Raw genomic sequence first — 21,794 nt, forward strand, 5'->3', positions numbered from 1 at the left:
GCGAAAGATCCAATGGAGCCGTGGGAGGCGGGGACCGCCGGACGGTGGGAGCCTATCCCTGCACAGAGTCTTGCCAGGCAGCGGGGTTCGGACGCCACGTGAGTGCTGTCCCGGCGTCTGCAGTACACACGGTGGGCAGCATGTCGGCCACAGCGGTAGCTCGAAAGCGCGGAAAGCCGGCCACGGGGGCCCGGGTCGGTTCAGGGGCCGGCAAGCGGCGGCGAAAGGTGAGCATGGCGCTTCTGCGGGCCGGGATCAGATCTGCTACTGGGACCACTGTCATTCCACCTGTATCCCACCTTCGTCCCCTCCCATCCCTTTTTCTGTCCCCTCCCGAGCCTTCTCCCCGGACTCCACCTGGAGTCAGCTTGTGGCTCTCTCTGCTGGCCAAATCCTGGAAGGCCTTGCATTTGAGCCGGGGCCACCGCCTTTCCCAGTCCCGGGGCTCTTGAGAGACCGGAAGGGGTCCGTCAGTGCCGGAGTGGTTGGGACCCCTGACCCAAGAACGGATCATATAATTCCCAGGCCGACTCTGCTGGGGACAGGGGCAAGACCAAAGGTGGCGGCAAGATGAATGAGGAGATCTCCAGCGACTCCGAGAATGAGAGGTGAGTTCTTCCTTTCCACCTGGTGGAAGGCAGCACTGAGGCCCATGGTGTATGGAAGAGACTCAGTGAATCGGGGCAGAGCTGGGCCTAGAACCCAGGATTCTGGCCCTTGACTCTCAGGTCTTGGCTCTTTCCTCCAGTTTCTGACCCTGAGAAGTCTCATCTCCTCCCCTGCACAGTGTCTGTGTGGGGAAGACCCCCTCAGCCCCAATGGGAGACCAGTGAGGACCTACCTCCCTGGCTCATGGCAGGTAGCTGAGCACGGGCTAGACTGACTTGCAAGGAGGGAGGGATGGAAGAAATGCTCGCTAGTTCTTCATTCTCTTTTCCCACAATTTTACAATTACTGATCTCCCTCCTGACTGGGAACATCAGCCAGGGACAGGCTTCACTGTTGAGAGTACAGAGATGGGCAGGTGAAGACTGAATGTGTTGTAATGGGATGTATGTCTTACAGCTGTGTATTCTGGGGATGGGGCCTGGGGAGATGAGGACAGTCCCTCATGGAAAGGTAGGGAAGGCATTCAGGGATCAGAGACAGTCTGGGGTGTGAGTGTGCCAGAATGGGAGATGGAGAGGACAGGAAGGCAGGTGGTGAGTGCATCCACATTATGGAGGGCTTTGAATACCTCCCCCTCATTGTGTAGGTGATGGGGGTGGGGCATGCTGCGAGGTTTCACAGGGGGCCAGCAAATGTCAGGCCTGACCCTGTGGAATGGAAGCTCTCAGACTAGAGAATCCTGGGCCTTCCTTAAGAGTTGGCTTTAGAAATTCTGCTTCTAAAACTGATTACTTGTTGGCCTTAACCTGCTCACAGAAAGACTTAATATACTTTTCTTAGTCCCGAGGTTATTGTGGGTGTGTGTGTGTGCCAAGCCCTCTGCTAAACACTTTAAAATATTTTAAAATGTGTTGTGAAATATGTTAGATACAGAAGAGTTAATGAAATGTATTTGTACTACAGAGAGTAATGAGGAAATGACGAACCTCTGCACCTACCCCCTTGGTTAAGAACTAGGCCGTTTAGACATTTAGAAGCCCCAACTGCCATTCCTGATATGAGTTAGTCATTTCTTTGGTTTCCTTCCTTCCATCCTCCCTCCCTTCCTTCCTTCCTTCCTTTCTTCCTTCCTTCCTTCCTTCCTTCCTTCCTTCCTTCCTTCCTTCCTTCCTTTTTCTCCTTCTTTATTTTTTTTTTTTCATTTTCTCATTCAGGTATAATTTATATACAGTAACATTCACCTTTTGTGAGTGTTGACAGGTGCATATAGTATAAGTCCCACCACTGTCAAGATATAAAGGGTGTCATCACCCTCCAAAATTCCCCCACTCCTTTGTAGTCAGTTCTTCTCCTTCCCCACTTGTAACCATGTCCCTAGAGTTTCGCCTTTTCCAGAATGTCATGTGATTAGAATCATACAGTGTATACTTGTTTCGATTTTCTTTAGAGTTCTGTCTCCTGTGTGTGAACCCCCAAACAATAGATTGATTAGTTTGGGTAAACCAAGTAGAAGTCCTAACCTTGGCTGTGCAGGGAAGGGCAGCACCAACCCTGTTGAAGGCTTACTGGGCACCAGGTACTAACTGGTCTCAGGAGCATCGTCTGGTGTTGAGAGTTTCCAAGGTCATTTCTGGGAAAGTTTAGGTCAAGGTCATAAATGAGACCTGGGAACCAGGTGGGCACCTGACAGGGACTAGATGTCTGTAGGCGTGTGATCAGAGGGAATGGACTGCCCTGGGTTTTCTCCTGAGTTCCCGTGACCTACCTCCAACTCCCAGGAGCAAGTCAGAGGAGGACTCAAGTGAAGTGAGTGTCTCAGCTGGTCTGGGGTCTGGGGCATAGAGGGGAAACCAGCACAAGTTCAAGCCAAGACGAATGAAGCTTCAGGACAGAGGATAGCGCCTTGGTAATGAGGATGGGGTGATGACAGACCCAACATGTCTGCCTCTGGGGTCCTTGCATCGGATCTGGGCTGGCTACTCCACCATGTCTGGGGGTGGTTGTTGTTCCGGGAGCTGCCTTCCCTGCTCTCCAGGTTGGGTGTCCTGTTTCCTGTCTCTCGTGCTGTCCTCATTCTTAGTGTACCCTCTTGTTTGGGAGCCCATCCTCCATCCTTAAAGAAGGAGAAAGGACCAGTTCTGTGGCACCTCAGACATCTGACCATATCTTCTCTCATAATTGATGGTTTTGCTGGCATTGAATTCCGGGGGTTAGCATTTTCCATCAGGATTTTCGTGTGCAGCACGCGTGTCTTCCTGCTGTCAGTGTTGTTGTTGAGACGTCTGAAGCCATTTTGATTCCTGACCTGACCCTTTGTACACGACGTGATTTTTCTCAGGAGCCTATAGAACCTTCTCTTTCCCTCTGGAGTTGAGAGATTTCTCAGTGATGTCTTTGAGTTTTGGGTCTGTTTTCATGCTTAAGTCGGGCACTGGGTGGGCCCTTTCAGTTGGTGAGTCATGTCTTCAGTTTTCTGCATGTGGCAGCATCGGCCATGAGGCTTGGTAAGGATGGGAGCAGGGAGCTGGCCGGGGGAGCAGCCAGGAGGCATGGTCCTAGTGGCCAGAGGAGTGGGGTGAGTCTCCTGAAACCCACACCCTTCTGCCCACAGCCTAACTCCCAGGAGGACAGAGGAAGAGGAGGGTGAGGAGCTGGAGGAAACCGCACAGGAGAAGAAGCTGCGCTTGGCCAAACTCTACCTTGAGCAGCTCAGGCAGCAAGGTGAGCATGTGGGCTGGGCAGGTGAGGGGCGGGGCCTGACCCTAAGCCTGCCTGCTGTGGCCCCAGCCACCTGATGGCTGACTGACGCAGGTATGCAGTGGGTGCCCTGTGGGAGGGTGGCCAGGAGCTCTAGTGGGCTTCTGGGGACAGGCCAGACCTTCAGGGGGCTTTCAACTGATCTGATAAGTAAATGCCCTCCCTCCTCTTTGCCCGAGGTAGCCTGAACGACCCGAAGGACACAGCCTGTGTTCCGGGCCAAGTCTGAGGTGACAGGGGAGGATGAGAAGGGAAAAGTGGGGTCTCGGCCTGGGTTTATGTGGTCTGGTCTGTCCTACAGAGGAGGAGAAGGCAGAAGCCCGTGAGTTTGAGGAGGACCAGGTGGCAGGGCGCCTGAAGGAGGACGTGGTATGTGTGGCTGGAGGGTGGTGGGAGGAAGGGGTGGGGCTGGCCCGGCCCCTGGGACCTCACCCCTCTCCTCTCTCTGCAGCTTGAGCAGAGGGGCAGGCTGCAGAAATCGGTGGCAAAGGAGGTGAGTGGGCAGAGCGCTTTGGTGTGAGATTGGAGGGAACTGGTGGTCCCACCCGGGTAGGTGGGCAGATGACCCAACTGGGGATTCAGGTAGTGGGGGTCTTTCCTCGAGAATACGGTGGTACTTCTACCGACAGGGCCAGGTCAGGGTCTGGTCCTTATAGCCCTGGGTTCAGTTTCCATCTGGGCAGGGAGGTGGAAGGGGTGGCATGTGTGTGTATACGTGTGTACATGTGCGTCTGTGTGTGTGTGTGCGTGAGTGTGCGTGTGTGTGTGTGTGTGTGTGTGTAGGGTGCCTTCCCGCCCCCAGTTGCAGTGACCCAGCTCTGCCTGCCCAGATCCAGACCCCAGCCCCGGCCGACATTCGAATCTTACGGGGTCACCAGCTCTCCATCACATGTTTGGTTATCACCCCCGACGACTTGGCCATCTTTTCTGCTGCCAAGGACTGCACCATTATTAAGTGTGAGTGGGTGCCTGGGTGGGGGTGCAGCCCCCAGGGCTCATCCGGGAGGGCTGGTCTGGAAGGAGGGAGTAATCAGGGCAAACTGAGGCCCGATGGGGACGCTGCTTCTGGAGGCTGGTTTGTTCCTAGTGAAGTGTTTTCTGGGTGGCATGGAAGCTTCTGTCCAGAAGTGGGGCTCATGAGCTCCCTGTCAGTCATTGGAGATGATTGAGCAGAGGCAGGATGATGATTTAATGGGAACTGACGCTACACGTGGGCAGCTGGACTAGCGCCCCCTCGAGGCTCTGCACAGCCCTGGGAGTGAGCTGGTGCTCGTGGGTTCCCAGCCGCCTCCACCCACAGGAGTAACAGGAAGAACTCACATGTCAGTCCCAAAGCGGTTTCCTCCTCTTCTGGGCTTCATGGCTGCCCTTTAGAGTTATTGTCCCCATTTAACAGAGGAGGAAATTGAGGTGACTGGTCCAGGGGCTCACAGTGCCTGAGCCACGTCTCCTGCCCTGAGGCTAGGACTTCTCCCAGGGCCCCATGCTGCCTTTGAGGGGTTGCTGGCCAGTCCTGTCCCCCATCCCAGCAGCCTCTCTTCCCCCGGTGTCAGGGAGCGTGGAGACTGGACGGAAGCTTCACGTGATCCCACGAGCCAAGAAGGGTGCCGAGGGGCAGCCCCCCGGCCACAGCAGCCACATCCTCTGCATGGCCATCTCCTCTGACGGCAAGTACCTTGTAAGGCAGGGCAGGTCCTGGGGGTGGGGGAGAGGTCTGGGCACACAGTGGGTGCCCGTGGCCATTGTCCTCGTCCCCACAGGCCTCCGGTGACCGCAGCAAGCTCATTCTGATTTGGGAGGCCCAGAGCTGCCGGCACCTGTATACCTTCACGGGACACCGGGATGCCGTGTCGGTGAGGAGCTGGGCCTCCTTGGGCGGACATTTAGCAAGCACCTGAGTGGGCCAGGCTTGGTGCTGGGTCCTGGGGAATGGGATGAATGAGGCAGAGCGTAACTGTCTTCGGGGGCCCTGTGCTTTGCTGTAGTAAGCGGCACTGTAAAGGACCAGAATGGGGTAAAGGGACAGGAAGAGCTGGGGGGACCAAGTCTGAGAGGACTACACCTGCTCCAGGACAGGTGAGGGCAGGAGAGCGTTCCCCTGGCTCCAGGTAGGGCTGCACAGAAGTGCCCCACAGAGCGCTCCCGGGGAGCTGGCTCCCTGTGCTGTGTGACTTGTCTTTGGGGAAGTCCTCTTTGGGCCTGACCTCTGCCTCGCCTGCTGTAGTCCAGGCCCCCTTTGCTCTATCCCTTAGGGGCTGGCGTTCCGTAGAGGCACCCACCAGCTCTACAGCACGTCCCACGACCGCTCTGTGAAGGTGTGGAATGTGGCAGAGAACTCCTACGTGGAGACGCTGTGAGTGTGTGTGAGGAGAGGGTGTGCGGGTGTGTGTGTGCGATGTCACTACTGACGCCAGGCCTCTCTGTGCCCCCTCCAGCTTTGGGCACCAGGACGCTGTGGCAGCGCTGGATGCTCTGGGCAGGGAGTGCTGCGTGACAGCTGGGGGCCGGGACGGGACTGTGCGCGTGTGGAAGATCCCTGAGGAGTCCCAGCTTGTCTTCTACGGCCACCAGTAAGGCGGTGGCAGCCGCGCAGGGCGGGGCTCCATGGGCGGGCTGGGCTGGGTCATGCCCCTCACTGCTCCTTTCTCCAGGGGCTCCATAGACAGCGTCCAGCTCATCAACGAGGAGCACATGGTGTCGGGCGCAGACGATGGGTAAGCTGCCTTGCGGATGTCTCCCACCACTGCCCTGCTCCTGGACTCCCCTCGTAGGGTCGCTCCTGCTGCGGAGCTGTCGTAACCTCTTTGCACAGATGGGGACACAGGCAGAGACCTCTGGTGCCCTTGTCTGTGTCCCACAGCTGGTGTCCACGTGACCCTTCCCACTGTGTGGCCTTTCTGCCCTGACCCCGGCCCCCTCACTGACTCTGCTCCCTGCTCCCTGTTCCTAGCTCTGTGGCCTTGTGGGGCCTTTCCAAGAAACGGCCACTTGCCCTGCAGCGTGACGCCCATGGGCTGCGTGGGGAGCCGGGCCTGGAGCAGCCCTTCTGGGTGTCGTCAGTGGCAGCCCTGCTCAACACAGACCTTGTGGCCACAGGTGAGTGTCCTGTGTGGCTAAGAGGGACTCCCAGGGTGGGCTGGGCAGCGGTGCTCACCGGCTCCCTGTCCCCCAGGCTCCCACAGCTCCTGCGTGCGGCTCTGGCAGTGTGGGGAGGGCTTCCGGCGGCTTGACCTTCTCTGCGACATCCCCCTGGTGAGTGGGGCTTGAATGCTCGGCCTGTCTTTGCCACACTCCCAAGGCCCTTTACTGTTTTTTCTGCCAGAAGGGCGCCTCCTCAGAGCAGGGCACTCTATGACTTCTCTTTAGTCGCAGCTCCTAGCGCTGGGGCACGGCAGGAACCCTCCCTCCCTCTCCCTCCCTCTCCCTTTTCCCCTCCACGCCCCGCCACGTCCTGGCCCTGTCCTCGGTGCTGGGTACAAGGCAATGAACTGTGGGCAAAAGCGTGGAGGGCCTGGCCCTGTGATCAGCTCCGCATGGCTGGTGCCAGATTGATGCCACGCTAGGGTGTGTGGATTTTGGTGACCTAGGGGAGAGTGGCAGGTTCTGTCAACGACATCTGGTGACCGTGCAGAACTTACGTCAGTGGGGATGGTCGTGGGGTCCCCGGGCCTCACAGCCAGGAGCCAGGCCCTGGGCCATAGCGACACTTGGTGGGTGTACACTGTCTCCTTAATCCTCGAAATTGCGAGGCTGGCGCTCTGCTTCCCCTTCTCAGCCCTGTGGCGACTGAGACCCTGAGGGGTGAAGAGTTGGCCCAGGTGGTAGGAGGCTGAGCGGGGACTGAACCCAGGCCTGGTAGGCCAAGCCCTTGACCAGCATGCTTGGCCTGTGGTGGGGGAATCTGTTCTCACATCCTATTATGTTGTCCCTCCCTCTTCTTAGGTGGGCTTTATCAATAGCCTCAAGTTCTCCAGCGCTGGGGACTTCCTGGTGGCCGGGGTGGGGCAGGAGCACAGGTATGAGGCACCCCGGGAGGGGTGAGGGTGGGGCAAGGGGGCACTGGCTGGGCGCTGGGTGGGAATGGCAGTGGAGACTGCGTGGGGCGGCACCAGACCTCGGCTTCTTCCCTCTCCCCTGCAGGCTCGGCCGATGGTGGCGGATCAAGGAGGCTCGGAACTCTGTCTGCATCATCCCACTCCGGAGGGCCCCCAGGCCCACGGCGGTGGGCTCCTGATGGTCCCATCCCCTTTATTTAAGTCCTTCCCAGGCCATGCCCCACCCTCTTTGTATTAAAAGCATGCTCTTTTGGGCCTTGTCTCCTGCAGCTTCTTGGGTAGGGAGGGAGGAGGGCCAGCAGGGACTGGGTTGGAAAAGGCCTGGGGCGGACCAAGCCTCCAGCAGTCTGTGCTGCCCGTCTGCTGGCCTGCGGGCTTTTTGTCCTTTTCCAGGGAACTTGAGGATGGAGCCCTCAGCTGACTCCTGGTCCCTGCATGTCCTCTGTGCCTCATTAGGCCTGCTCCCCACCCTCTGCTCTGCTCTGGGCTGGTGGGGTCAGAAGCTAAGAAGCCCCACTGTCTAAGTGTGTAAGGGCAGGCTGTGGGGTCTGAGAAGTGACGTGAAGACAGCCAGGCCTCCAGGTCAGGCTGCCCTGCCCCACTCAGGCCAGATCAGGAAGCTGAGGGGACAGACTGCCCTGGGGTGGCCGTGGGACACTGTACGGCTTACTGCTGGGGGCAAGGGCAGAGTTGGGAATGGCTCTGTCCTTGATCCAAGTGACAGCCCTACTGCATGAGCCATCGCAGCAGTGACCCTGGCAGGTAAATGTGTCAAAGGAATGTTCTGTCTCCTGACTTCACCCAGTGGATAATTGACTCCTGCCCTGGGGTGAAGTGAACGGGGGGAGGTAGAGAGGCTGACTGCAGGTACAGAAGTGCCCGGAGGTCTCCTCGGTGGCGAAGAGCTGGGGTGGTAAGGATTCTGCTCTGACGTTTTCCTCCACCTGCTGAGCCTGTGGTTCTCAAGGGGCACCGTGGTCCTCTTGGGGTGGAAGCCCCTCACTCTTGAGGCCTCCCCTTGCCTTACATTCTCCTGGTGCCACAAGGGTCTGGTTCAGACTGAACCCCTGAAAATCCTCTTATTGCTGATACAATTCACTCTCCATGTCCTGCCTCAAATTGAGCTCATGATGGCATAAGCTTACCACCTGAATAACACGCAAGCAACCCTGAAAGGCCCCTTAATATATGAACCGTTTTCCTATGAGCACATTCTCATGAAGAAGCTCAAGTTCGAAAACAAATGTCCTTGAAGTTGAAATAAAATGATTTCTCCTATGGCTTCTAGTCTCAGCCTTGGTCAGCTGAGACTTCTTGTGATAGCTGGATTCTTAGTTACAGTGAAAAACAAAATATCCCATCTTAACCACCTTTTGAGTGTGCATTTCAGTAGTGTTAAGTATATTCACATTGTGCAATGGATCTCCAGAACTTTCATTGTGCTTCTGAGACTATAAGCATTAAATACTAACTCCCCATTTCCCCCTGCCCCAGTCCCTGGTAACCATTCTACTTTCTGTTTCTATGAATTTGAAGACTTCAGACAGCTCATATAAGTAGAATCATACAGTATTTTTCTTTTTTCGCTTATTTGGCTTATTTCCCCGAGCATAGGTCCTCAAGGTTCATCTACTTTTTTAAGGCTGAATACTATTCCAGTGTATGGATATACCACACTGTGTTTATCCATTCTTTGGTCAATGGACATTTGGGTTGCTTCTACCTCTTGGCTATTTGTGCATAATGTTGCTATGAATGTGTGTGCAAATATCTGAGAACCTGCTTTCAGTTTTCTCGGATATGTAGTCAATCTGTATTGCTGGATCAAATGGTGGTTTTACTTTAATTTTTTGAAGAACTGCCATACTGTTTTCCATAGTGGTTACACCACTTTGTAATTACACCAACCGTGCACAAGAATTCCAATTTCTCTACATTCTCGACCATATATACGTTTTGATAGGCATCCCAGTGGGTGTAAGGTGGTATCTCATTGTAGATTTGATTTGCATTTCTCTAATGATTCGTGATGCTGACCGTCTTTTCATGTGCTTACTAGCCATTAGTATCTCTTTGGAGAAATGTCTGTTCAAGTCCTTTGCCCATTTTTTGAATCAGGTTTTTTGTTTTTGATTGAGTATATCCTTTTCGGTGTTTGCTGAGGTTCTTGAATCTATAAATTTATACCTTATACCAAATTTGGGAAGTTTTTAGCCTTTATTTCTTCAAAAAGTTTTCTACACAATTTCTTCTTCCTTTCTGGGACTCCGATAACATAAATGTTAGACCTTTTGATACTGTTCCACAGATTGCTGAGGCTCTATTTTTTCAATATTTTTCTCCGTTCAGATTAATTTCTGTGCTCTATGTTCAAACTCACTGACTAATTTCTCTGTCATATCCATTCTGTTAGTGAGCCTGTCAGTGAATTCTTTATTTCAGATATTGTAGTTTACAGTTACAAAATTTTCATTTTATTTTGTTTTTTGTTTTATTTTTTATGTTTCTTCTGAGAATGCCTCTTTCCATTCATTGAGAAAGAGTTTGCCTTTATCTCCTGGATGATGGTTATAATAACTGCTTAAAAGTCTTCATGTGATACTTCTAACATTGTCTTTTTCTTGAGAGTCAGATTTTCCTGCCTCTTCATATGTTGAGTAATTTTGGATTGTATCCTGAACATTTCCTTTATCAAGGAGATGGTGTTTCAGGAGCTCCTAGCACCACCACAGTGGCAGTGCAGCTATGGTACTTAACCTGAGGGCAGAGCCATGGGAGAAAAAAGAAAAACACAAAAAAGAAAGTTAAAAAAAAAAAAAAGGAATGGACGCTGTCCATAGTCTCTGCCTTGAGGTCTCTTCGTTCTTTCTTTCTTTCTTTTTTTTTTTGATTCTCTGTTAAAAAAGAGGGGCTTTGTCTTGGATTATGTGCTGTCCATACTTGTATAGTTCTGTACTTTGGGCTGCCCTCAAATTACCTGGAAACTGGATCTGATCGTTCTTCAAGTTTTGACTTTCTCCCCAATCCATCCGTTATTGTTTACTTTTTAGAGTCTGGTTGTTTTTTGTATTCTAGTCAAAGTTTTTGGTTGTAATCATTGAGAAGGATTGGATGTAGTACACTTAGCTCCATCTTCCTAGTACTGGATTCAATAGTGTTTAAAGAAAATTTTAAATATGAACTTTTCTCTTTACCCACACATTTACCACTTCTGGGCTTATACCGTGTTTCTCCAAAAATAAGACCGGGTCTTATATTAAATTTTGCTCCAAAAGACGCATTAGGGCTTATGTTCAAGGGACCTTGTCCTGAAAAATCACGCTAGGGCTTGTTTTCCGGTTAGGTCTTATTTTGGGGAAACGATATTCCTACCTGCTGATCTGGGTTTCCACTTGGGGTCTCACTGTATATTAGTTTTGCATGTTTTAAAACTTCTTGTAAGTTGAATTGTACTATTTGTGTGTGTGTGTGTGGCTTGTTTGGCTCAACATGATGTCTGTAGGATTTATCCATGTTGTTGCATATATCATTAGTTCTTTGTTTTTTATTGTTTAATAATATGTCATTTTATGAGTATACTCAAAATTTATTTATCCATTCTCCTGTTTATAGTCATTTGACTTGTTTCCAGTATTTGGCTATTACGATTATAATGCTGTGAACATTCCTGTACAAGCCTTTTTATGGACATACATTTTCATTTCTCTTGAGTAAATACCTAAGAGTGGAATTGCTGAGTCATAGAGTAGGTGTAGGTGTAGGTGTGTGCTTCATTTTATTAGAAATAGCCACACTGATTTCCAAATTGGTTGTTCCATCTTGGCAACCTTTGGTTCTCATTTTTTCCTTTTATTTCAGTCAATCAATACGAGTATGTTGCGGTTTAAATTTTGCCTTTCCCTAATAAGTAATGATGTTGAGCAACTTTTCATGCGTTCAGTGGCCATTTGTTTATTTTCTTATATGAAGTATTGGTTTAAGCCTTTTGACCATTTTTATTGGGTTGCTTATCTTTATTATTGAGTTGTAGAAGTTATATTCTACAATTATATTCTGGAAGAGTCCTGTCATGTATATGTATTGTAAATGTCCTTTTCCCAAGCCTGTAGTCACAGGCTGTCTTTTGATGAACAGAAGGTCTTAATTTGGATGGCATCCAATATACCAGTATTTTATACTTAGTGCTTTAGCTGTCCTGTCTAAGAAATCTTTGCCAACTCCAAGGTCACAAATTAATTCTCATGGGTTCTCTTCTAGAAACTTTATAGTTTTAGCTTTAGTTTTCTTTAGGCCTATGATAGATCTTGAACTAATTTTTTTGTCTACGATGTTAGGGGTCAAGATTCTTTTTCCGTTGAAAAACGCATTTCCTTTTTGCATTGAATTATCCTGGTACATTAAAAAATCAATAGATTATAAATGTGAGTCCATTTCTGCCTTCTCTATTCTGTTTCATTGATCTGTTTGTCTCTTCTTACACTAAAACCACGTTGTCTTGATTACTGTAACTTCACAGTTTTTTAGGACAGTAAACCATTGTCTTGAAATCAGATAATGTAAGTCCTTCATCTTTGCACTTCTATATCAAGAATTTCCCAACTGTTCATTGATGTATAGAAGTACAGTTGATTTTTATATATTGCCCTTGTATCTTTCGATTTTTGGGGTGCTTTTTATTTTTATTTTTAAGCAGCATTATTGGGATATCATTCATATTCCATACAGTTTACCCATTCAAAGTGTATAATTTAATGGATTTTAGAATATTCACAGATATGTGCAAATAACACCATGGGTACCATCCATGCTTGCTCGATTCCCTTACTCTAATAGTTTTTTGGGTAGATTTCTTTGGAAATTTTAATGTACATATCATATTGTCTGTGTATCACTTTAAAAAATTTTAGGCGTTTTATTTCACTTTCTTGCCTTAGTGTACTAGCTAGGACCTCAGTCCATTGTTAAGCAGAAGTGGTAAGAGCAGACCTTTTTGTTTTACTTCCATATCTTTATTTTTTAATATTTTCTCTGAGCATAGAATTCTAGGTAGACTCCTCCGGCAACCCTGCCCACCCCACCTCCATTTCTTTAGCACTTTACAACGTCATTCCATTTTCTTCTGGATTCCATTTGTTTCTGACGACACGCTATCTGTCACTTTAATTTTTCTTCCCCCAAATGTAGTAAGACCTTTTTCTCTGGTTTTTAAAGATTTTTAAAACACTTTTTCAGTAATTTCACTGTTGTGCCTATATGTGGTTTTATTTGCATTTTTCATGTTTATATAATTTTTTACTTGACTTTGAGCTTGATAATGCTTTCTTTTGTTACCCTATCCAGTGAATTATTTATTTTGGATATTGTAATTTTCAGTTTTAGAATTTCTATTTAGTTTTTGTTCTGTTTTTCAGAGTTTCCATTTGTCTGCTGAAATCCTCCATTTTCCCTGCCTTTTCCTCTAAATTCTTTGCCCATTGTATTCATATTTACATCATATCAGTTATTTTAAGTCCTTGTCTGCGAATTGCAACATGAGTCGTTTATGCTCTGCTTCTGTTGATCTTTCCTTTTGATTACAGGTCACATTTTCCTACTTCTTCAGGTCTCTCACTTTTTAAATTGTATGCCGAACATGGTGGATAAAAGCAGAAGAGACAGAGGGAGGTCATTTTTCAACTAATTAGGAGTTCAATTGGGTTGGGCCTTGGGATGCCACTTTAGTTGCTTCTCATCCAGCTCGTTTCAAGTGTTTTGAGGGTGGGATAAGACCTCTCTCTTCCTAAGAACTGTGGAATCAGCACTGTGAGACCTGAGATCCCTTCCTGCCATCCAGCTCAGCCACTGGCTCTGTGCTGCTGCCGACCCAGCAGAAGTCCCATGGGGAGAAGGATGTTTGCAGAGAACTCACTCTGTGTGGGGCCTTCCCAGATTTCAACGAACCTAACAGCTCATATGCAGCAATTGAGAGTTCAGCTGGTTTGTCCCCTACCCAGCAGCATTTCTGTGTATGTGGAAGACCCACCCCTCCATGTCCCTGTATCCAGAAACTTGGTAAATCTCCACAGGCATGAAAGCAGCCATCAACCTCTGCGCAACTAGAAAGCAATAGTCTCACTCTGGAATTTAGTTCATTTATACTTCTCTTTTTTCTCTCTCCGGCTTTATTGAAGTATATTTTGTTTGTTTATTTAATTTATTTAAAGTGTACAGAAATGATTTCATATAAGTATACTTTGTGAAATTGTTACCAATCAGTTTGATTAACACATCCATCACCTCACATAGTTACCTTTTTTGTGTGTGGTAAGGATGCTTAATATCTACTCTTTTAGCCAATTTCAAGTATATACTTGTATAGAGTATTATTAACTACAGTCACTGCTGTACCTGAGAGCCCCAGAACTTACTCATCTTATAACTGAAGACTTGTGTCCTTTGACCAGCATCTTCCAAATTCCTCAGTCCCTGCTTACCACCATTCTGTTCTGTTTTTATGAGTTTAACCTTGTTTTTAAAGATTCCACATATAAGTGAGATTATACATATTTGTCTTTCTCTGACTTATTTCACTTAGTATAATGTCCTGTAAGTTCATCCATGTTGCAAATGGAAGGATTTCCTTCTTCATGGAAAGATAGATAGATAATATTCCAAAATCTATCTACCTACCTACCTACCTACCTACCTATCTATCATCTATCCAGCTATCTAATTTTCTTTATGCACTCATCTACTGACGGACACACAGGTTGTTTCCATATCTTGGCTAATGTGAATAATGCTACAATGAACACGGGAGTGAAGATATCTCTGAGTTAGTGATTTCATTTCCTTTGGCTATATACCCCGAAGTGGAATTGCTGGATCATATGGTAGTTCTATTTTTAATATTTTGGGGGACCTCTATACTGCTTTCCATAGTGGTGGCACCAGTTTACATTCCCACAGTGCAAAGGGTCCCCTTATCTGCACATCTCCAGGACTTGTTATGTTTTGTCTTTTTGATAATAGCCATTCTAACAGGTGTGGGGTGGTATCTCATTGTGGTTTTCATTTGCACTCCCTGATGGTTAGTGAGGTTGAGCATCTTTTCGTCTACCTGTTAGCTATTTGTATGTCTTCTCTGGAAAAATGTCTATCCAGGTCCTTTGCCAATTTATTCTTTTTCCCAAGTCAAGTTGTTGTCCTTTCAATCTTAGCTGTGGAGGGTGCAGCTCAGCTCCAGGTCCAGTTGCCGTTTTCTAGTTGCAGGGGCGCAGCCCACCATCCCTTGCGGGAGTTGAACCGGCAACCTTGTGGTTGAGAGGACGTGCTCCAACCAACTGAGACATCCGGGAGCTCAACGGCAGCTCAGCTCAAGGTGCCATGTTCAATCTTAGTTGCAGGGGGCGCTGCCCACCATCCCTTGCGGGACTCGAGGAATCGAACTGGCAACCTTGTGGTTGAGAGCCCATTGGCCCATGTGGGAATCGAACCGGCAGCCTTCGGAGTTAAGAGCACAGAGCTCCAACTGCCTGAGCCACCGGACTGACCCCTTTGTCTATTTTTTAATCAGGTCAGTTATTTTCTTTGCTATTAAGTTACATTTTTATATTAACCCCTTATCAGATATATATTTTGCATGTATTCTGTCCCATTACATAGTTTGCCTTTTCATTCTGTTGATTGCTTCCTTTGCTGTGCAGAAGCTCTTTCGTCTGATCTAGAGGAGCCCCTCCTTATCCACAAGAGATATGTTCCCAGTGCATGTCTGACCATGGATAGTACCAAACCCTATATAGACTATGTTTTTTCCTATACATACATACCTATGGTGAAGTTTAGTTTATAAATCAGGCACAGTAAGAGATTAACAATAACTGATAATAGAACAATGATAACAATATACTGTAATATGAGTTATATGAATGCGGTCTTGCTCCCTCTCAAAAGATCTTACTGTACTGTACTCACCTTTTCACGCAAAGGAAGCACTTTATAGGTTCTCTTTGGCATATCCAAATTTACAGCATCATGATTCTTGCACTTTGGGGCCATTATTAAGTAAAATAGTGTCACTTGAACACAAGCACTGGGATGCCACAATGTCAATCTGATAACTTAGATGCCTACTGAGTGACTAAGGCGTGGATAGTGTATACAGCTTGGATACGTCAGATGAAAAGATGTTTTGTGTCCCGGGTGGGGTGAGTGGGACGGTACAAGACTTCATCACACTACTCAGAACCATGCACAATTTAAATTTTATGAATTGTTTATTTCTGGAATTTTCCATTTAATATTTTTGAACCATAGGTGACCACAGATAACTGAAACTGCAGAAAGTAAAACTGGAATTAGGGGGTGGGTGACTTTTGTTATTTGTGCTTTGGTGTCATATCCAAAAAATCATTGACAAGACCAATGTCAAGGAGCATTTTCCCTGTTATCTCCTAGGAGTTTTATGCTTTCATATCTTATGTTTATCTTTAACCCATTTCAAGTTGATTTTTGTGATTGGTGTAAGATAGGGGTCCAATTTCATTCTTTTGCTGTGTATATCCAGTGTCCCTAGCACCATTTATTGAAGAGACTATCCTTTCCTCATTGTGTATTCTTGGCTTCCTTGTCAAATATTAGTTGGTCATACATGTAGGAATTTATTTCTGGGCTCTCAGTTCTGTTCCATTGATCAATGTGTCTATTTTTATGCCAGTACCATACTGTTTCAATTACTCTAGCTTTGTAATATAGTTTGAAATCAGGGAGTATGATGTCTCCAGTTTTGTTCTTTTTCAGATTTGCTTTGCCTACTCAGGGTCTTTTGTGGTGCCACATAAATTTTAGAATTGTTTTTTATTTCTGTGAAAAATGCCATTGAAATTTTGATAGGGATCGCATTGTACCTATAGATGGATTTGGGTGGTATGGATATTTTAACAATATTAACTCTTCTGAATCACGGGGTATCTTTTCATTTATTTGTGTCTTCTTCAATTTCTTTTATCAATGTCTTAATAGTTTTCAGTGTAAAGATCTTTTACCTCCTTGGTCAATTTTATTCCTAAGTATTTAATGTTTTTGATACTATTGTAAATGGGATTGTTTTCTTATTAATAATTTCTCTTTCCAATAGTTTGTTGTTAGTATATAGAAATGCAACTGATTTTGTATATTGATTTTGTATTTGGAAATTTTACTGAATTTGTTTATTAGTCCTCACAGTTTCTTGGTGGAGTCTTTAGGGTTTTCTAGATTTAGGATCATGTTATCTGCAAATAGAGATCATTTTATTTCTTTCCAATTTGGATGCCTTTTATTTTACTTTATTTTTCTCCCCTGATTGCTTGGACCAGGACTTCTAGTGTGATGTTGAATAGGAGTGCTGAGAGGTGGCGCCTTGTCTTGTTCTTGATCTTAAAGGAAAAGCTTTCCGCTTTTTCACTATTGAGTATGATGTTATCTGTGGGCTTGTCATATATGGCCTTTATTATGTTGAGGTTCATTTCTTATCTACCAAATTTGTTGAGTTTTTATCATGAAAGGATTCTGAATTTTATCAAATGCTTTTTCTGTATCTACTGAGATGGTCATATGATTTTTATCCTTCATTCTGTTAATGTGATATATCATGATTATTAATTTGCATATATTGAAACCTCCTTGCATTCCATAGATAAATCCCATTTGATCTTGGTGTATGATCCTTATAATTTGCAGTTGAATTTGGTTTGCTAATATTTTTTTTTTTTCCTGCTGGGTTTACTTTTATTGAACAAGTAGTTGGACAGACAGCAGTGTGATCAGGAGGTTAGCAGAGCACAGATTGGGTGGAGATGTCTCTGTGCCTTCCAATCACAGAATCGATTAATACAAGGAAAGACGGAGAAGACTGAAAGTCTGTGAGCCCATTCCCCCAACAGCTCTCTATTGTTTTCTATAGCTAATAAGATGAGCTCTGAAGAATTCTTTGTATATACATATGGTGAAGCCAGGCAATTCAGAATAGAGGCATCCATTTTCCCTCATGGCTTTCACCAATCCTTGTAGCATTTGTCAGAGGCTAGCATGCTGAGAGGTGTTGTTCCTGGGCTGCTATTCTCACACCTCCCTTCGATGCATGTGTATGTATTAGTTTGGCGTATTAGGTTTTCTTGAGAGAGTATGCAGGGGTTGTTGCATGTGTGGCCATCATTACCACAGACAGACTTTAAATTCTTTGGGCTAAGGGAACCCATCCTGGGCAATACTTGGTAGTGTTTGCACATCTCAGAATCTTCTTGTTGAGCAGCCCCAAGCCCAACACCGCCGGCAGCTGGCCTCAGCTCGCCACCCAGGCACTCGCACCTCCAAGCCCGACACGGGTGGCTGCCATCCACAGATTCTTCTGTGGCCCACCCCAGGCGGCCCAGGTAGGACACACACTTGGTTTGCTAGTATTTCTTAAGAATGTTTATATCTATGTTCTTCAGGAATATTGGCCTGTAATTTTTTTTCTTATAGTGTCCTTATCTGGCTTTAGTATCAGGGCAATGCTGGTTTATACAATGAGTTTGAAAGTGTTCCCACCTCTTTAATTTGGAGAGGCAGGGGGGAGTTGAGAAGAATTGGAATTAATTCTTTTAAATGTTTAGTAGAATTCACCAGTAAGGCCATCAGTTCCTGGTCTTGTGTTTGTTGGGAGGTTTTTAATTACTGCTTCAATCTCCTTACTCACTATTGGTCTGTTCAGATTTTCTATTTTTTCATGATTTAGTCTTGGTAGGTTGTGTGTTTCTAGGAATTTATCAATTTTTTTCTGGTTATCACCTTTTTTGGCATTTAGTTCATAGTAGTCTCTTATGATCCTTTTTATTTCTGTTCTATTGTCTCTTCTTGCATTTCTGATTTTATTTATTTGAGTCTTCTTTCTTTTTTTCTTAGTCTAAAGTTTTGTCAGTGTTGTTTATCTTAGTTTTATTGATCTTTTCTGTTGTGTTTCTCATCCCTATTTTATTTATTTTTGCTCTGATCTTTCTTATTTCCTTCCTTTTGTTAACTTTGGACTTAGTTTTTCTTGTTTGTTTTTTCTTCTAATTTTTCAGGTGTGAAGTTAGGTTGTTTATTTGAGATCTTTTTCCTTAATGTGTCATTTATTGCTAATAATTCTCTTTTAGAAATGCTTGTGCTGCACCCTATAAGTTTTGGTATATGGAGTTTCCATTTTTGTTTGTTTTAAGATATTATTTAATTTCTCTTCTGATTTTTCTTCGATTCATTTGTTGTTCAGAAGTGTGTTGTTTAGTTTCCACATACTTGTGACTTTTCCAGTTTTCCTTTTATTATTATTTTCTAGTTTCATGTCACTGTTATTAGAAAAGACACTTGGTATGATTTCAATCTTATATTTGTTAAGAGCTATTTTGTGACCTAACGTGATCTATTCTGGAGAGTGTTGTGTATGCACTTGAGAAGAATGTGTATTCTCATGCTGGTTGATTAAATATTCTGTATATGTCTGTTAGGTCCATTTGGTTGAAGTATAGCTCAAGTCCAATTTTTCCTTATTGATTTTCTGTCTGGATGATCTATCCATTGTTGAAAGTGGAGTGTTGAAGTCCCCAACTATTATTGTATTGTTGTTTATATCTCCCTTCAGATGTGTTAGTAGTTGCTTAATATATCTGGGTGCTCCAATGTTGGTTGTGTGTCTTTAAATCATTATATCCTTTTGATGAATTGATCTCGTTATCATTTTATATGACCTTCTTTGCTTCTTGTTACAGTTTTTGACTTAAAGTCTATTTTGTCTGATATAAGTGTACTAGCCCTGCTCTCTTTTGGTTTCCATTTGCATGGACTATCTTTTCCCATCCCTTCACTTTCAGCCTCTGTGTATTCTTAAAGCTGAAGCGAGTCTCTGTTAGGCAGCTCATCCTGGGGCCTTACAGATTTCCCTGGGCATTGTATGGCTAGGCAAGCAATTTAACTTTATCCCTTACGGGACTCATTGGTAGCACTTTGGTGTATATACCTTTCTTTCGCTTTATATACATTTACATCATATATGTATAATTATGTATCTTGATAGTTTTATTTACTTAAATGGGCTCATAATGATCTCCAACTTTTTCAGTTATAAATGCATCTTGCATACACTTCCTCATCAGTACATATAGATCACATTCATTATCTTTAACAGTTATGTAGTATTCCATAGTATGAAGGCACTGTAAACCATTAAATCAATCCACAGTTTTACCAGCTGGAGATAGTACCAATGACTGACTATACACCTTTATATGAATGGGCGAGTATTTCTGGTATCTTGCTTTTGTAGTCAGGGCTTTGGCCATTTCCAGCAGAAAAGAATGGACAGATTTTTGTCTTTTCCTTGGAGGGGGCTCAACTGTTGGGAGCCATCCTGGTGCCTGAGTCATAGCTGCCCTTGTGACATCATAGGTCTCCTCCTTCACTCTTTCTACCCATTCCACGGCTAGAGGAACACAGATCTGAGGGGATTTGAACCATCTATACACTCAATCCATGTGGGACCAATGGTGAGTAAGAGATAGACACACCAGGCTTTTAGGGATGTCCTGGTAGACCTCTCAGAATGGGGACTCCCTGACATCTGAACACTCTTGGAGGCCCTGGAAGCTGGGGATGTATGGGACACTGAATGGAGAGAGCGGGAGAGCAGTCTAACTCTTGCCTTTCCCCTAATTGCTGATTGCAGGAGACAGGCCAGCCTAAAAACGTTGATGAGCACACTAAAGATGAGCCTCAGCAGGTAGGGGAGCCCCCGGGTTCGTCCTCGGCACCACGGACCTCAGAGAAGAAGGAAGAGGTAGGAGGCGCACCGGCGTGGATGCCTCTGGCCCTTGTGTCCACTGCTTGTGGCCAGTGTCTTCTGCATGGTTTGGAGTTAAGAACAGGCATCAACTCATTCTTGTCTGTCCTCTTTCTTCATGTCTTTTTCAGCCTAACAATGTGAATAAGGTTGAAATGAAGAGAGCAGATGATGCTAATAAGAGACCCAGAGAAATATGACCCTCTTGACACACAGGGCTGGGGCTGAGAATGTGGGGGCCGTGTTTATAGAATGGAGTGGCCAACATATGGGAAGCTGGGCTTAATCAGCTGTGTGTGTGTGTGTGTGTGTGTGTGTGTGAGAGTGCGTGTGTGTTTGCTTGTTAATTAAGATTTAAAGTGTGAAAGTCACGAGAAGTGAAGATGGGGAAGAAATAGGACAGAATTTTATGGGGCAGAAGAAAGTTTTAATACTATGACATGCCGAGGAAGACAGCATGTTGTGGACAAATGAAAGTGCCGGATTAGCAAAAGCTGCTGCTTCTCCAGCAGGTGTGTGGGGTCTGAAGGGAAGGGTCATAGACCCTGGTTAGGTAAACATGGTAATCCTTTGACCCATAGATCCTGGTGTTCTTGCCCCAGGCTGGCTTAGTCCATCCATGTTAAATTGGGAGCCAGGGCAGATGTCCCCAATTTTACAGATGGGGACTCTAAGATTCAGATGTCAACATGCTATGTGATGTGCCACGTCCACTAACCAGGGAAGGACAGAGACAGGTCACCTACCGGGTCTTCTGGTTCCAGCCAGTGCCCTGCCCGGTGCTCTGAGGTTTAGAAGAAGGGGTGATTGTTGATAGGGAGCCAGGGTCCCTTCCTGGCAAAACCTGGGGCTGAAGTGGGTGGGGACCATTCTCTGAATGCCCTCTCTTTTTCCTTGCAAGAACCCAGGAAACCAAAATAAGCTCCGCACTAGTAATCTGGCAGTAGTAAAGATCCAGGCCTGGTGGCGGGGCACCCTGGTGCGCCGGACGCTGCTGCACGCCACCCTCGGAGCTTTAGTCATTCAGCGCTGGTGGAAGCAGATCCTGACGAAGTTGCTGGAGAAGAGGCGGCGGGCGGCGCTGGAGACCTTCACACGCGAGGAGTGGGCGGCGGTCCGGCTGCAGTCCTGGGTCCGCATGTGGCGCGTCCGCCTGCGCTACTGCCGTTTGCTCCACGCCGTCCGCATCATCCAGGCCTTCTGGCGGTGCCGCTCCTGTGCTTCCCGGGGTTTCATTAAGGGCCACTACCGCGTCACGGCCAGCCAGCTGTATCTCGAGATAGAGATCTTGCTGGCCTCGGGGCCTTGCATTGTAACGGAGTGTATTCCCCTCCCAATAAAGCAGTGAATTGGTCTTTTCCCCACCTCTCCTTGTTGGGCAAGCTCCAGGAGGTCAGGGCAAATGATGGCAGATACTTCGCATCCATGTGCCTGCTCTGAGCAGCGGGCAGGGATTGTCTGAGGCCCGAGGTGCTCTGAGGAGAAGGATTCTGGGTCCTTGTCCAGACTGAACAGAGAGGTGATTGACTGGCAATGCCTGCCGTAGGTAGGACAGTTGAGGG

General features: G+C 46.5%; 1 protein-coding gene across 2 annotated transcripts; it reads left to right on the forward strand.

Moving 5' to 3' along the window:
- Positions 1-64: 64 nt before the first annotated feature.
- Positions 65-21,591, forward strand: RRP9 (ribosomal RNA processing 9, U3 small nucleolar RNA binding protein). 2 transcript variants are annotated; one of them, XM_088798105.1, is made up of 16 exons: positions 65-227; positions 526-608; positions 3,221-3,330; positions 3,668-3,735; positions 3,818-3,859; positions 4,197-4,323; positions 4,920-5,044; positions 5,127-5,219; positions 5,619-5,719; positions 5,802-5,936; positions 6,018-6,080; positions 6,317-6,462; positions 6,539-6,618; positions 20,119-20,229; positions 20,364-20,430; positions 21,144-21,591. In XM_088798105.1, exons 1-16 carry the CDS (start codon positions 141-143, stop codon positions 21,578-21,580), a joined length of 1,875 nt encoding a protein of 624 aa, XP_088654231.1. In that variant the 5' UTR covers positions 65-140; the 3' UTR covers positions 21,581-21,591. The 2 variants fall into 2 exon arrangements, with proteins under 2 accessions (XP_088654231.1, XP_019608842.3); XM_019753283.3 differs by lacking the exons at positions 20,119-20,229; positions 20,364-20,430; positions 21,144-21,591 and adding exons at positions 7,309-7,382; positions 7,507-7,675 and having other exon boundaries at positions 68-227.
- The last annotated feature ends 203 nt before the right edge of the window (positions 21,592-21,794 follow it).

This window comes from Rhinolophus sinicus, chromosome 5 (assembly GCF_057876585.1).
Source record: "Rhinolophus sinicus isolate RSI-liver-muscle chromosome 5, RSI-T2T, whole genome shotgun sequence".
NCBI lineage: Eukaryota > Metazoa > Chordata > Mammalia > Chiroptera > Rhinolophidae > Rhinolophus > Rhinolophus sinicus.

Bases quoted from the DNA above. Each gene is read 5' to 3' on its own strand.
- RRP9 (XM_088798105.1), top strand. From the start codon at position 141: ATGTCGGCCACAGCGGTAGCTCGAAAGCGCGGAAAGCCGGCCACGGGG. The intron at 609-3,220 runs GTGAGTTCTTCC...TTCTGCCCACAG, and splicing joins AGCGACTCCGAGAATGAGAG to CCTAACTCCCAGGAGGACAG. The intron at 5,045-5,126 runs GTAAGGCAGGGC...TCGTCCCCACAG, and splicing joins CCTCTGACGGCAAGTACCTT to GCCTCCGGTGACCGCAGCAA.